We start from the raw sequence: 15,622 nt of genomic DNA, 5'->3' as shown, positions 1-15,622 counted from the left end.
TCTCTCCGGGTGCCACTCTGGGTGAGCAGGAGTGATGTGGAGAGCAGCACCACCCTCCTGGCAGCACCTCTGAGCAGAGAGTCCAAGATCTCTGTTCTGCAGCTCCTGGGAGCCTCCTCAGCTCCGCTGGGTCCAGCTCCCTGTGCTTCAGACCACAATTCCTCAGTGGAAGGAATTCTCCTCAAATCTTTTCCCACTGTCCCCAGTTACCACCCAACTGTGCACATCTGAGGGAACAGAGGCAGGACATGTCAGTGTGGTCACAAAGAGCTCCCAGCCCAGAGCCCATCCCGAGGGTGCCAGAGCCTGTGTGATCCCTGAGCTCCTCCGTGCCCAACCCCAGAGCCCTGGAGCTGCCCAGGAGCAGAAGCCAAAGGGTTCCAGTGCACCAAACCTTCTTCCCTGGGAGGGTGGGCAGGCCCTGGCACAGGGTGCCCAGAGAAGCTGTGGCTGCCCCTGGATCCCTGGAAGTGTCCAAGGCCAGGCTGGAGCAACTTGGGATAGTGGAATGGGGTGGAACTGGATGAACTTTAAGGTCCCTTCCAACCCAAACCACTCTGGAATTCTACAAACCCACTTTGCCCATTAAATGGATGTCTCCTTAAGCTGTACCTGAACCCTGCTTGTTTCAGGTGTGGATGCACCTCCCGATTTAGACCCTAAACTCCAAATCCCGGCGAGTACAAATTTAGTCCCAAAGGGACCAAATCCTTCCCAGCGCCCCTGAGTCATCCCGGCCCTGTGGCATTTATCCAGCCAGAACTGGGGAGCGGGAACAGAGCGTGGAATCCACGTCTCAGGGCCCACCAGGGCAATCCTGCCCGTTTGCTTCATTCCCTCGGGGACACAGGGAAGTGGGGACGGGCCCATTGCACCAGGCGAGCCCAAGCCGAGCTCCATCCCCTCGCTTCCATCAGACCTCGGGCTCAGAGCGACGGAATCGCGTGGAATGAGCTGCTATTCCCTGCCGGCCTCTTCCCACCCCGGAGCCCGTTTTGGTGGCCGGGCTGTGCGTGTGTCCCATCAGCGCCTACACACCGCACACGGGGTTGAACACACCGCACACGGGGTTGAACACACCGCCCCGCTCCCCTCGCTCCGTCCCGACCCCCCGAGCTCAGCCCCGGCCGCCGGGAAGGAGGCGGGCCGGGCCGGGCCGGGCCGGGTGGGATCGGCGGAGCCCCCGCCCCGACGGGGCGGTCCCGGGGCCGCCCCCGCGCAGCCGCCGCTCGGCCCGGCGGGGCTGGGAGGGACCGGCAGCGGGGCCGGGAGCGGGACGGGCACCGGGAGCGGGGCTGGCACCGCCGCCGCCACCGGGACCCCCCGTGCCGGGCTCATGCAGGGCTCGGCGCGGCGCCGGCCCTTCCCGGCGGCGGCCCCGGGCTCCCCCCCGCCCGCCGGGACGCTCTTCCCGGGCAGGTGAGATCGGGGACGGCGTTGGGAACGGGAAACCCCCCTCCTCCATCCCTGGGGTCCTCCCCCCGTGCGATCCCCCCGGGTCATCCCGCCCGGAGCCCCCCCAGGACGCCCCAGCGCCATCCAGCCCCATCCCGGATCCCACCGCCCCGGCAGGGATGCTGCGGGGGGTCCGGGGCATCCCGGGCATCCCGGAGGGTCGGGGTCCCCCAGCCTCGGGTAGGATTCCCCTATTCAGCCTTGCCCAGGGCATCCTGGCTTACCTGGGATGCCTTTTCCAGGGAGCCGCGGCATTCCCAGCTCCTCCAGGGCACAGCAGCTCATCCCGGGTACCACCATCCTCATCCTCCATCCACCGGCTTTCATGGAATCATCACGGAGTGGTGGTTTGGGTTGGAAGGGACCTTAAAGATCATCTCTTCCCACCCCCCTGCCGTGGGCAGGGACACCTTTCCCACTCTGGACCGTGGGCTCAGGTGGCACAAGCTCCAGGCTGATCCGGGGGCACCAGGAGAGCAATTCCACCTTTTCCCGGGGGGAGGTGACGGTCCAGAGGTGCTGGAGGGCCATTTCATGGAAGGACTTCAGCAGGGCTGGATGAGGCCTCGCTCTGCAGAGGCAGAGTGGGAGATGAAGGTGATAGTGCATCCCCAGCATCCCGGTGCTGGAATACCACCAGGAATCGCTGCATTGGGTGCCATGGGAGTTGGGATTTTGCTTTGTCATGGAAAAGTTAAAAATAGTTGCACTTCATTCAGCACTTTTCACCTTGATTTTTGTGCTGCTTCTCGGCCAGGAAGAGTCTTCCCACAGGGATGGGTCAGTGACAGTAACAGCTTTTTGCCTCCTGTCCTGCCTCCTCCTTCTCCTTAACTTTGTTATTCCGTAAATCCCAAAGCCTGCTGGTGCTCCGGCAGCCAGGGCAGCGCAGGATCTGTGTGGGGACGCAGCCCTGGGGTGCTCAAAGCCCCGTCCCACGGGCTCAGGCTGACCCTGTCCCTCTGTCCCTCCAGGCACGGGGCGGTGAAGGGCGAGGACACCTTCAAGACGTCCCCGTTCCACCTGGACCTGTGGTTCTACTTCACTCTGCAGAACTGGGTGCTGGACTTTGGGCGTCCCATCGCCATGGTGAGCCAGGGGGGCACAGGCCTCCACTTATTTGGGAGGGGGTGGGGTGGTCCCCATGGGCTGTTTCCTGCTCCAGAGGGAGCTGTTCTGGGATGTACTGGTGTAACTGGGATCAAGGGTGTTGCTCCAGTCCTGGGGAAGGTCTCCTGTGAAACTTGTTCTGTGCCATCTCTCCCTCAATGTTTTCACAACAAAAGGGACCTGGGGAGGTTGTTCCATGTTATCTATCCCACAACTTAATGTTTTCACAACAAAAGGCACTGGGGAGGTTCCTGCTGCTCTTCCCATACCTTGCCTGAATCTCTGGAGCTTGGAGCTCCTGCTCTCCAGCTGGAGCAGGACAGAAGTGGCCATTCCCCTCAAATGGAATTTTTTTATAGCTGCCACCTGGACATGGCAGAGGGTTAAGGGAGATCCACTGCTGCAGGATTCCCAAATTCCTTCCTTGGCCCCACAACTTCAGGCAGTGATAGTGAACCCTGAGCTGTGCACTGAGCATTCACTTCCAGCTGGGCTTTTTGGGATGTTCACTCCAAGAAGAGCTGCCCAGCCTGGCTGCTGACAGCTGCCTGAATCCAAACTGACCATTAGAAACCAGCAGCATTCCCAAGATTTTCTCTCTCCCTGTCTTTCCCCCGGTGATGGGGCTGTGACCACGAGCTGGGCTGTGAGGAGATGCTGATGTGCTTCTTTTCCCCCCTGTCCTCAGATAATCCTTCCCCTGGAGTGGTTCCCTCTGAACAAACCGAGTGCTGGAGATTATTTCCACATGGCTTACAACGTTATCACACCATTTCTTCTGCTAAAGGTAACCCTGGGGTGGGGGGGCAGGTGTGAAACTTTCCTTGCCATTGTAAAAACAGGGCCAAAAAAACACAGTTTTGTAAAGGTTGAGATTTTTTTAGGTGGTTGGTTGTTCCCAGATTCCCAAGCCTGCTGTAGGTTAAAGTTTGCCACTCCAGGAAGAATTTGTGATGGCACTTTTTAAAGTGCAAAGCAGTGACCACCTCAGTACACCTCAAATTCCTGCACAGACAAAGCAAATCACTTCCCCCAGGAATTCTGGTTCCAGGAGGAGTCAGAGCCCCTCTCCCCAGAGCATATTTTTAAGACAACATCCATCCTTGACTTAAAAGACCTTATGAGACAGCTGGAACTACAGTACATTTTCTAAATTGCTCAGAGTTTAATTACACTTGCTCTTCAACATTAGAGTTGTGTCTTTAGCTGGAATTTATCTTGCTCCAGCTGCCAACCACTGGATCACAGAAACCATTTAGGAGGTTAAAGACTGTGGGGTCATTAGAAATCCTTTTATATTAAATACTTAGCAGCCAGAAGATACGAGAAAGCAATTATAAATATATTTTAACCTTCATTAGCTAGAAATTGAATTATGTCCTAAGATGTAAATGATTTTCTCTCTCTCTCCTGAGTCTGTCTTTGAAATTTTAAATGGTGGTTTGGCCAAAAAGGAGTATTGGGGAGTCTGTTCTTTGGATGTGAAAGCTCTGAGGTTCAGTGTGACCCCTCAGAGCTGACTTCTGCAGGCTGGGGGCTCAGCAGGTTAAAATTTGCTGTCTTGGACTTCCCTGGCAGCACAGAAAAATTCCACTTGTTATTCAAGGTGTGTTTCCTTTGCTGTGTGCCCTCCAAGGACGTGTCCCACTGTCCTCTCCCATCCCACCAGAGCCCTCCTAGACCTTTCCCACCAGAGCAGAGCCCTCCTGGACCTTTCCCATCCCACCAGAGCCCTCCTGGACCTTGTGCTCTCCTTGTCCTCTGTGACTCCCGTGACGTTCGTGCAGCAGTTACAGGGAAAGGGAAAGTTAAGCCTCAAAATTAAATACAAATAAGGAGCTTTTCCCTGTTTGGGGAGGGCTGCAAAGCTGATTTGGCAGCGGGGAGAGGGAGGTGAAGGTGGCCCTGGCTGATCCTGGGGTTGGGATGATGCTGCCCCACACTCGGTGTCTCCTCCGGAGCCTGAACCGCTCGAGCTGGGATTTGTCTTCCCGGGTGTTCCCTGCCCTGCAGGCTGAGTGTGGAGCTCCTTCCCGGAGCTCCTGCTCCCTGTTCCCAGCCAGGAGCTCGCCCCGGACTCTGAGTCAGCCCCACGTGGCCTCCCCAGGCCTCGGGATGGGGCGGGGAGAGCTCAGCACTGCAACTGCTGCCCAAAAAGTTGTCTCGACCGGTTTTGCTGGGAATCAGATATTTCCAGATATGGGGTTAAACACAGCTTGTTCTTTAGAGGAAAATGCACAGGGAGGTGAGTCTGGTAAAAAAAACCAACAAACAAACAGTTCAACAGGAGCCCTTGGAAAATGATCCTATGGGGAGTTCTGAAGTCTCTCAGGCAGGGGAGGGAGGTGAGTGCTGAGCCGAGTGTGCTGGAGGCTCTCCCTGCCACTGGAGGGCACAGCCAGCCTTGGAGATCTGCTCCAGAGCCCGAGAAAACCTCTGCCTTTTTGCTTCTCGTTGCTCACCTTTGCTCATTTCTGGTGGAGAAGCTGCTCCGGGTGCTGTGCCGGGAGCAGCAGAGCATGGAAGAGTCAGGGAGGGCAGAGCTGGGGTGTCCCTGCTGGTGTCTCCTCGCTGTCCAACACTCCCTGTGCTTTCAGCTCATCGAGAGGTCCCCCAAGACCCTGCCCAGGTCCATGATCTACGTGAGCATCATCATGTTTGTGATGGGGGCCAGCATCCACCTGGTCGGGGACTCGGTGAACCACCGCCTGATCTTCAGCGGGTACCAGCACCACCTGTCTGTCAGGGAGAACCCCATCATCAAGAACCTCAAGCCAGAGACACTGGTAAAGAGGATTTACAGTTATAGCTCATGGTTACTGCTAAGGAGGATGAGTTTTACAGAAGCACTCAGGAAATATATGAACTGCCTGTTCTTGCTGAACGGCCCCGCTCCCCCTGCCCCTCTAAATCTCCCTCTGTGCTGTGTTGCAGATTGATTCCTTCGAGCTGCTCTACTACTATGATGAATATTTGGGTCATTCCATGTGGTGAGTGATTTGCAGCCGGGCTGGAGGCCCCAGAACATCACCCGAGGAAGGGCAGATCTGGGCAGATCAGAGCTTAATGTGGAAAAAAACCTGAAGCACAGCTGATGAAAGCTGGCTGGGGATAATGTTCTCATGGCCAGGGTGATTACAGGGGAGCTCACCCTTGGAAAATCCCGGTTTATCTCTGTCTCAGGGATATTTCTGGGATGTGGCAGTTGTTGGGCAGCTGCAGGGAACAGCTCATCCTTCCCCAGGATGTCCAGGTGAACAGACCACCCCCCCTTTGTGCTCCTCAGGGGTTTGACCCCCAAACACCCCAACTCAGAGACCCCAGGAAGGCCTGTCTGTCCCTTTGGCTGCTGCCAGGTAATCCTGAGATGGCTCAGAGCAGAGGGAAATCTCTCCCCATCAGGCTTTCCTGGTTTCTTTGCTGTTCCTCGAGTGCTGTGAAGCAAAAAAATCCCATTCTTCTAAATAAAAAAAAAGGGCTCTGTGGGGTTATTGAAATCCTGGTGCACATCCTGCTTTCCTGCAGCTCAGCTTGGACAGGACACGAGGCTCTCAGAGCCTGGGAATGGAACAACTGGAATTGTTCAAGGAGCACTTGAGCCCAGGGTTTGCCCTAATCAGCAGAATTGGGCTTTTCCTGCCTGAGACTGGGAGTTCTCATTACCTGCAGGAGCACTGGGAACAATCAGGACATAAACAGCCTCTCACCAGCTGTGAGGGCTGTGGACACAGCAGGAATCCCAGAGCAAGAGATTCTACTTCTGCTCTTTCACCAAATTAACCCCCAGGCTCAGCCCACGTGCTTGGTTTGGATTTGGGAGGGGTTTAAACACTTCCCAGGGTCATCCCACTGATGGGAGTTGTTTCTTTTTGCAGGTACATCCCTTTTTTCCTGATCCTGTTCATATATTTCACGGGCTGCTTCACCCCCGTGGCAGAGGAGAGCAGGATGCCAGTGGCTGCCCTGCTCCTGGTGGGGCCCAGCAGCCTTTACTACTGGTAAGGGGCTTCTGGCCATGAGGGATGGGCAGGGATGAAGAGGGAATACCCCAGGGAATGCCCCAGGCAGAGTTCTCTGTTCCCCAGGGCAGCACTTGCTGCAGCTTCTGCTCTGCAGGGCTGGAAAATCAAATTAAGTCTCGTTGAAATTTGCAGCCACTTCAGCCTCTGGATGTTGGGACAACTCCAGGGACACCCAGCAGGAATCCTGTCCATGCTTGGGGTGTTTCAGAGTTCCAGAAGGAACTGCTGCCTTCCCCCCCTCCAAGGTTTGCTGGGCCCTAAGACAGTTCCCTGAGGCTTTTGGGGTGGTCACCAGGTTCCTGCAGAGCATCCACGTGGTCCCAGCTCCCTGGTGGCTGGAGATGCTCTCACAGCTCCACCCAGAGCCCAGGGGATGCTCAGCCACAGCCTCCCCTCCAGCCCTGGGGGGGTCCAAAGGGCCTTTTTGAGAGAGGCCTTATTTATTTCCCATTTTCATGAGCCTCCTCTTGCCCAGTGCTGTCCCTGGTGGCAGCCAAACAGCTTCTCACCCACCCCTGTTCCCTCTTGCCCTGCTGAGACTGGTTTTATCCAGCAAATTAATTCTTGACAGGCAAAATCACCCAGATGATTTGGTCAGTCCCCAGGTACCCTCCTGCACTTCCCTTCAGTGGATCAGTGTGGATCTCTGTGGTTTGTGTGGGATTGAAGAGGCAGAAGTGCAATTCCTCCTTCCTGCTGACCCCCAGGCACTGTCCAGGGGAATTTTGGGATAAATGAGCACAACAGCCACGGGTGGGAGCCAGAATCCAGCTTTGGTTCTGCCTTTGAGCATCCCAGACACAGAGAGCCCAGCACCTTTCCCTTCCCATACTGAGGGACAAAGGGAACAGGGATAAAGGGAACATTCCTTTATCCCTTCTCTTCCCAAAGCCCAGGTGTTAAATTACTGATGAGAGTCACGAAAACAAATCAGGCAGCAGGAGCAGCACAGCTTTGGGGGGATGTGGAGCAGGGAAAAGGGGAGATGCTCATCCCTAAGGCTGGAAGTGCTGCCCTCCCTCAGAGCCCTCTCCTGGGATCCCAGAGGAGCAGGCCCTTGGAAAATCCCATTTTATCTCTGTCTCGGGGCTATTTCTGGGATGTGGCAGCTGGTCTTTCCACGGGATATCCAGGTGGAAAGACCACCAGGAGAGATTCATCCCTAAGGCTGGAAGTGCTGCCCTCCCTCAGAGCTCCCTCCTGGCATCACTAACAGGAGTTTTACCTTTGCAGGTACCTGGTGACAGAGGGGCAGATCTTCATCCTCTACATTTTCACTTTCTTTGCCATGATGGCTTTAGTGATGCACCAAAAAAGGAAGGGACTTGTCCTGGACAGCAACGGGCTCTTCCTCTTCTACTCCTTCATCATCACCCTCCTCCTCATCGCTGGCTGGGTGGCCTGGCTGTGGAATGACAAAATTCTCAGGAAGAAGTACCCTGGAGTGATTTATATCCCTGAGCCCTGGGCCTTTTACACCCTGCACATGAACAACCTCCACGCAGCAAAGGAAAGTTTCTAAGTTTTGATATTTTGGAGCGATTTGAAAAGGAAAAAAAAAAAAGAATTCTAGTTTTTCTAACGTAGATTTAATGTATTTCCAATAAATTCCTGACCGACCTTGGCTGCAGGAGGTGCTGTGTGATAACTAGACCTGGCTGGGGAGGGGGTATTCCCCCCAAAAAATAGGGGTACAGTGTAGCTCTTCAGAGGCAGAGTTGGGGTGTCTCCCTGTGTGCCCTCACAATTCCACAGCTCAGTTCCATGCTGGACTTATGGGACAGCACCAAAGCCCTCCTGTATCAGAGCAGGGGCAACATCCCAGCCAGTGGTGAACCCCCCCAGCACCACTGTCACCCCACAGAGCATCCCAGCCTGGGAGGGGAGTGGTTTGCCAGGAATCTCTTGGCACAGGGAGATGAATGTGCTCCTCCCTCGCTGCTCCCAGAGGAGCAAACGTGCCAGGAAGGGGCTGAGCTGCCCTGCCTGGGATCTGCAGGTGGCTCTGCCTCTCCCAGGAGCCCTCCCGGGGTCAAACCCTCACTTTGGAGCTCAGACCTGGGGCAGGAAGGGCCAATTCCCCACAAACGGCCCAAAAACCACCTCAGGCAGGGGTGAAATCCAGTGCCAGCCCCTCTCACATGAGGTCTGTGCCAACAGCAGCTTCTGCTCCTGCCCAAAAGGGCCAATTCCCCACAGACAACCCAAAAGGAGCATTGGGGAGGGGGTGATCCCTGGACATGAGCAGCAGCAGCTCCTGCTCCCCCCTTCTCCAGCTGCATCCCTGGCTGGGTTCAGCTCTGTGCCATTTGTGTCAGAGCCCTGTGGGACACAATCCAAGTGGCAGGGGGAGGAAAAAAAACCCCCAAGCTTCCAGCAAAACACAGAGAATAAAAACATTTGGCCAAAGCTGAGTGACTCACGTTCTTCCTGCAGCAGCTTGGAGGGGAGAAGCTTCATCCCACCACATTCCAGGACCTTGGATGTGTCACTGTGACAGAGCAGGGTCTATGTTAGAATGGTCACTAAATGTCTTCTCCTTGGGTCTGGATCTCCACCACAGCCTGGCAGCAGCTACTTCACCCCCTGCTAGTTGTTAAATGGTGACAAATAAAAACTCAGGCAATAAAGAGCTTTTAAACCATCTCAAATATCCCCTCTCGGCCTGTTCACAACCTCCCAGCTCTGCTGAGCTTGAGGGGCACATCCAGACCCCCCGGGAGGGCACAGGGACATCACCAGAGGTGCCCACCTGAATTAACCCCTGTGGTGCCCACACCCCTCCAGCCGTGCCCTGCAGGGCTGCAAATCCCCCTCTCCCTTCCCCGGCAAATTCCAGCAGGGCCGGATTTGTGTCCCAGCGCCAAGGTGTGCAGCTCTTGGAGGGGATCACACCCAACCAGCCCGACCCCAAACCCCCGAGCGGGGTCCTGAGCTCGGGGCAGGGTGGGCAGAGCCCTTTTCCCGGCGGAGCGGGAGCGGCGCTGGCAGCGGGATCCAGGCAGGGATCAGGTCTCGTAGCCATAGCAGCGGGTATTTATTACAGCCTCCACCCCGGGGCTGCGGGACTTTAGCCCTTCATCGAGGAGAAAAGTGGCAGCAGCCGCCTCCGAGCCCGACGGGCAGCGACCAACACCCGGATCGGCCCCAAAATCATGGTGAGTGCGGCGTCTCAGCTCCTGCAAACCGCTCCCCCTCTGCTCCCCCCGGCCAGATTTTAAAGCTGTTTGGGTTTTTTTTTTTTTCCTCTCTTTTCCTTTCCTCTCCCCTTTCCCTCTCCAGGCAAAGTTTCTGTCCCAGGATCAGATCAATGGTACGTACGGTTCTGTTCTCCTCTGGGGTTTTAACGAGCAAGATCAGCTTCACAAATTAAGATGGATAGATATAAAAATGGCATTTTCCCCCAGAGTGTCTCATGCTGGGCTTGTGCTCCCTCCCCTCGGCCTCCTCCCAGCTCTCCTGGGATCTGTTTGCTCTGAAAACAGGGAAATCCCCCCCCGGATTTTGTTTGGAGCCCCCCCAAAAGCACCCCCAGAGCCCAGGCTGGGTTGCACAGGGACCAGCAGAGAGTCACCAGCCACCTCCCACTCCTATAAACACGTCAGCCCTGGCCAAGCCATCAGGGGTCAGGGGATATTCCAGCTGCCCATCTGCAGCTCTGGAGATTTGAGGTGTGATGGGAGCGAAGGAGGAGGAGGAATTAGGGGGTGCAGGGGGCACAAATTCCCATTGTGAGGCACTGGGGCTTCCCTGGGAAAGGGGAGCCCGGCCTGGGACTGGGTTTGCTCCGGGAACGGCGGAAGAAAAGCTGAAATAAGAGTATTATTGCAAATCTGTTAATCTGCGGGGCCCTGGGGCTCAGCAGCTCTGCGGGATTGGAGGGAGGAGGCAGCGGGGCAGGGGAGGCCACGGCACCCAGAGGCACCCAGGGGCACCGAGGGGCCCTGGCACCCTGTACATCTCCCTGCAGGGAGGGCTGGGGGCACAGAGGGGGAGGATGGCACCAAAACAGGCTGATTTTCCCCGGGCAGCACAACTTGCTGTCAGTGTTGAGCCTGATGAGGAGAAGGGGACGGGAGCAGCCTTATCTAGGTCAGCTCCAAGCCTGGCTTTGTCACTGGGAAACTGGGAAGCGCCGAGGTCGAGGGGGAAGGGGAGAGGGCGAGGGGTGCGGGAGGGGGATGCTGCAGACCCGGCACCCTCCACCCCCACCCTACCCCACCGCCCCATCCTCCTCCATCCCCCCCATCCTCCTCCACCGCTCCCTCGGCCTTCTCACCCCCCTCTCCCACCCCCAGGAAGGCAGAGGAAAGCACTTTTTTTAAACAATATCCTCCAGGTTTGAAAGCCTGGACCCACTTTTTGAGCCTCCCCTCGTTAGGCTGAAGGACCCCAATTATCTCCGGCGTTCCCCAGCCGGGGTTTTAATTGCCCTTGGCTCCTTCCCCCGCTGTCCATCACCCTCCCTGCAAGGAGACACCCCGGAGCCGACACAATATCCCTGCTGGAATCCTTCCAGCGCCATCCAGGCGGCGGGAGCGGCCCCGGCGCACGGGCGGCTCAATGTGATCTTACACGGCCTGACGGAGTTTTGGTTTTTAATTAGAGTTCAAGGAATGTTTTTCCCTGTATGACAAGAAACAAAAAGGGAAGATAAAGGCCTCGGACCTGCTGGCAGTGATGAGGTGCCTGGGAGCCAGCCCGACCCCGGGGGAGGTGCAGAGACACCTCCACCTGCACAGGATCGGTGAGCACGGGGCAGGGGCAGCAAAAACACCCGCATTAGGGTTGGAAAAATTCATTTTTTGGGGGGTCAGGAGGCTGCCTTGAGCCCAGGAGTAACATCCACCCTCTGGTGAACCAGCACAACTGAGAGCAGTCACCAAACCCTGATTATTTTAGCACGTTGTGATGTGCTAAACGAACATGATCCAGCCCACGGATTAAAACAGTGCCAGTAAAACCCCCAAAACTTCCAGAACAGTGGGAGACAAACACATGGATGTGGATTTTGAGGCTGGGGAACTGTCCAGTCCAACCAGCAGAGTAGAAGAGCACAGAAAGACATTTCTCTGCAGATATGGAGGGTTATGGTCTTTAAATCACAAAGACTAAAGAAGAATTATGAGATAAGGTGGGGTGGATTAAAAATTCTGCATGCAAGTTCAGAGCACAAGTTTAGCAAAGCTAGAAATGGGGTTTTAAGACAGGAGAAAGCCCTCAATAGTGGCCCAACCTGATCCAGACCAGGGGCAGGCAAAAGGGAAGAGAAACCCCGGGAAGGGGAACTGGGGGGGGGGAAGAGGAGGGGAAAGCTGAATTCTGGATACACACCCCACAGAACTGAGCCACTCCTGGAGAATCTCTTCCTTTGGCAGACAGAAACGCAGAGCTGGATTTCTCCACCTTCCTGAACATCATGTACAGGCAGATGAAGCAGGAGGAGCCCGAGAGGGAAATCCTGACGGCGCTGGCCATGATCGACAGGCAGAGGAGAGGAGTCATCCCCGTGGCAGAGCTGAGGGCAAAGCTCACCAGGCTGGGGGAGAAGCTTTCTGAGGAGGAAGGTATTGAGACCTGGATCAGACCCTCCCTGTCCTCTCATTCCCTGATTTTCCTCTGCAGACAAACCTGGGATGAGGAAGGGCCTGTGCCAGCAGGAGATGGGAAAGGGTAAAAAGTATAAACCCCCAAACCTGTCCAGTTTGTCAGAAATTTGCCTCCCAAGGGGCACAACAGGAAGGAAGTGGAAGGTGAAGATGATCAAGACCTTCTTTGCCCTGACACAGGTTGCCCAGAGAAGCTGTGGATGGACCCCTGGAAGTGTCCAAGGCCAGGCTGGACGGGTCTTGGAGCAGCCTGGGATACTGGAAGGTGTCCCTGCCCATGGCAGGGGGTGGAATGGGATGGGCTTTAAGGTCCCTTCCCACCCAAACCATTCTGGGATTATTTTTTTTTGCCCTACATGTTTTATGTACTTATTTAAACTCTTTAAACACATTCCCACACTCTTAACACAGGCAAGGAGGGAGTTTTCTCTCCTGTACAGACCCCTTTAGGCTCCCTGAGGGGGTAAGAACTGTCCTGTCTGATGTTAAATAGAATTTAGATTTAACCAGAGCTGCTCAGTGCAGTCACCATCCCCAGCTTCACACCAACAAGGAATTTCTTCCAAGGGTTTTCTTCAATTTAACTGGACTAATAATTCCCAAAGCTATTTCCATGTGCAAACACTTCCAGAGCATTTTGAGGGCTGAACACACAGCCAGGACAGGGAGACATTAACCCTGATTAAGGGCATCCTGGAAGAACCTCTTTCTGTGAAGATTTGGGGGGTGCAGGGGGATTTCCCATTCCTTTGGGATCTCACTTGTGCAGATCCTCATGCAGGAAGCAATGCTGCTTCTCCACAAGAAATCCCCCCTTGGCTTTTCCCCCTGAGCTCTGAGCTGCTGGAATTGTTTGATACCAGGACAGACTCCATTTCATCAGCATCTGCCATTGCCCAGGAACTCCTGGCACAGCCCTTCCCTCTCCAGTGGCTCCAGAAAAGCCTTCACTCATTTGAATTAATGCCCTTGTACCAAACTCAGACATTTCTTCTTGTGTTGTTTTCAAACACTCTGGGAAGAATTCATTATTTTTAGAATTTATGTCCTTAGAAGGACTTGGTAAGGATTAGATCTTGTGGAAAGGGAGTTGTTCCTCACCTTACAGGAACAACAGCCCCTCATTTATCCCACTGCACCCAAATCCTGCAGCTGCTTCCACTTACCCCTCAGTTCACTGATACAAACAGACCTACAAACAGGTGATGCTGCTCAGAGACACTTTCCACAACTATTTACTGTAAACCAGCTTTTTTCCTCCTAAATTCTTCCCCCTTCCCATGGTTTTCCCCCCCAAATTTCACAACTGGCAACTGCAAATTCATCGTGTGCTCCAGGATGAGCACTCGGGGTCTGGTTTAAACACCCACGGGTTGTTCAGCCTGAAGAAAAGTTCTGGTGCCCTCAGCCAAGTAGTTCACAGGTGAAAATGTCACCACTGACCTGCTCTCACCTGTTCTGGACTGGGAAGGCACTGGAGCACTGCCCTGGACAGGCAATTCCAGGAAAAACGGGCAGGAGAGCATGGAGGACTCGTACTCAGCACATCCCATGTGTGATCCCAGTGTCTCCAGGGTCAACCAACGGCCTCCAAACACCCACAGAGTTCCCTGCTAATGGAATATCAAAGGAAAAATGCAGGTGCACAACCCAGCAGCTCCACTCCATCCTCTCTGCACCACATCCAGCTGTGATCCTGGAAAACAGGGACACGCTGGGGGCACTGGGAGGACAAAGCTCCCCTGGGCTGCACGAGATGCCTGACCCAGGAAAGCTGCTGGGATGCCCTGATGTTTGTTCTTAGGGGTGAAGGAAATAGGCCCAAGGGAATTCACCTCCTCTCCTGCCATCCCAAGGAAGTGGCATCCAATTCCCAGGAGCGGCGTCATCCAACGCTGCGTTCCTGATGTACTTCTATTTCCCTGACATTGTTTGACAAGAAAAGTACCTTTTATGGTTTAGGCTGTACAGAAGAGAGTGTTTTAAGACAGGTATAATAAGTGCTGTCACTGCCAAGAGCTGGAATGAGAAGTGTCACCACTGCTGGTGACAACTCCCCCCCGGGTGTTTGCAGAGCCCCAGCTGGGAAGGTGTTCTCTGCCTTCAAACACTGAAGGCCCGTCAACATGAAGCAGAATCACACCAATCTACTTAAAAATGGGCACAAAAAAACTGCATCCCCACGTAGTTTGGTCTGATTTGAACAGGGACGGGTTTGCAATTCAAGTTAAATCAACCAGTTCTTACCAAAAAGCTGATTTGGACAGAATTTGTGAGGTTTTTCCCATGTGGAACTCAAAGAGATGGACAGCTCTGCTCTGGAAAGTTAGACATGGAATTCAAAATCAATGTTAAGAACACTAGTTTATCACCTGGCTGGCACCTCCCTGATCCCAGAAATTATTATTTCTGATAAAAATCCCTGAAAACCCCAAATCCTGCCTTGCTGCTCTTCCTCTGGAAGATCACAACACCCCTAATAAATGCCACTCAAACTTCTCTCTTCCTTGTGCTCTTTTTCAGTTGATGACCTGCTGAAAGAAGCCAAAATTGGGCCAAATGGAACAATAAAATACGACGAATTTGTTCGCCTCATTTGCCTTCCCACGGTCGACTACTGAAATCCTACAGGAGGTTTGCTACAAGCAGGACCTGAAAGTTGGTTTTACTTCAATTTTTCCTACTTGGACTTCTGGATCATTTGCCTTTAAAAAGCCTTATTTTGCCTTTATAGCAGTGCTTTAAACTTACACAGGTTCCCACCTCATTTCTGGAGAAACGGTGTCACAAAATGTGAGTTATTTAAATTAAACTGAGCATGACATTCCTTCCTGCAACACGTGGCGTGCTTTAAAAAAATAATTCTTGGTTAAAAAAATGCATTTAAGCCCAGGGATTGTGGCAGAATTGATAAGCTGTGGTGAAGGTCTCCTGGTGCCCCAAGTCAACATCCCCATCACGTGCCCGGTGCCCGGATCTGTGCCCACATTCCGGGCTGGGTGCCAAGGACACGCTCCCAGAGACAGCCTGGCAGGGAAAACAGGGCCCAGCAAAGCTCAGCTTCTCTGCACCAGCAAAAACCTCCCCAGCTCTCTGACTTCAGACTGATTAAAACCGCTTGGGCCCAGAGCAGTTCCTGCTGATCTTATTCCCCCTCCATCTCAGCAGCCTTGGTAAGATCCATAAAGGGGTAGCTGGAATTTAGGAGAACATTCAGCAGGTTATCTCTGGAGCCAGCTGGAAAATGGCACAGAATCAGCTTGGCACAGGCAGGGCACAAGCAGCAACCTGGAAAACCCTCTGGAAGAGCCCACGTTCCTACGAGTCTGATGTGGCTTCTGCCTCCAGGAGCCCCTTCCTCTCCCTCCTCCCCTTTTTTAATCCTGAATCCCCTCACTCTTTGCTCTGTGAAATAATCACCAATTA

General features: G+C 54.4%; 2 protein-coding genes across 4 annotated transcripts; both read left to right on the top strand.

Moving 5' to 3' along the window:
- Window positions 1–1,237: 1,237 nt before the first annotated feature.
- On the top strand, window positions 1,238–8,211 carry CLN6 (CLN6 transmembrane ER protein). Its single transcript, XM_051796916.1, has 7 exons — window positions 1,238–1,419; window positions 2,430–2,544; window positions 3,254–3,352; window positions 5,163–5,351; window positions 5,500–5,555; window positions 6,441–6,563; window positions 7,821–8,211. The coding sequence occupies exons 1-7, from the start codon at window positions 1,337–1,339 to the stop codon at window positions 8,107–8,109; spliced, it is 954 nt and encodes a 317-aa protein (XP_051652876.1). The 5' UTR covers window positions 1,238–1,336; the 3' UTR covers window positions 8,110–8,211.
- A 1,422-nt stretch (window positions 8,212–9,633) lies between these two features.
- Window positions 9,634–15,033, top strand: CALML4 (calmodulin like 4). Of its 3 annotated transcripts, XM_051796929.1 has the most exons (5): window positions 9,634–9,745; window positions 9,870–9,900; window positions 11,194–11,334; window positions 11,966–12,154; window positions 14,720–15,033. In XM_051796929.1, the coding sequence occupies exons 1-5, from the start codon at window positions 9,743–9,745 to the stop codon at window positions 14,815–14,817; spliced, it is 462 nt and encodes a 153-aa protein (XP_051652889.1). In that variant the 5' UTR covers window positions 9,634–9,742; the 3' UTR covers window positions 14,818–15,033. The 3 variants fall into 3 exon arrangements, with proteins under 3 accessions (XP_051652889.1, XP_051652891.1, XP_051652890.1); XM_051796931.1 differs by lacking the exon at window positions 9,870–9,900 and having other exon boundaries at window positions 9,639–9,745; XM_051796930.1 differs by lacking the exons at window positions 9,634–9,745; window positions 9,870–9,900 and having other exon boundaries at window positions 11,195–11,334; window positions 11,929–12,154.
- Window positions 15,034–15,622: the final 589 nt, after the last annotated feature.

The sequence above is a fragment of the Manacus candei genome, unplaced genomic scaffold (genome assembly GCF_025592945.1).
Source record: "Manacus candei isolate 608988 ecotype Guabito, Panama unplaced genomic scaffold, ASM2559294v1 h1tg000046l, whole genome shotgun sequence".
Lineage (NCBI taxonomy): Eukaryota > Metazoa > Chordata > Aves > Passeriformes > Pipridae > Manacus > Manacus candei.
The sequence above is the reverse complement of the archived record's forward strand: the minus strand, read 5'-3'. Positions and strand labels throughout refer to the sequence as shown.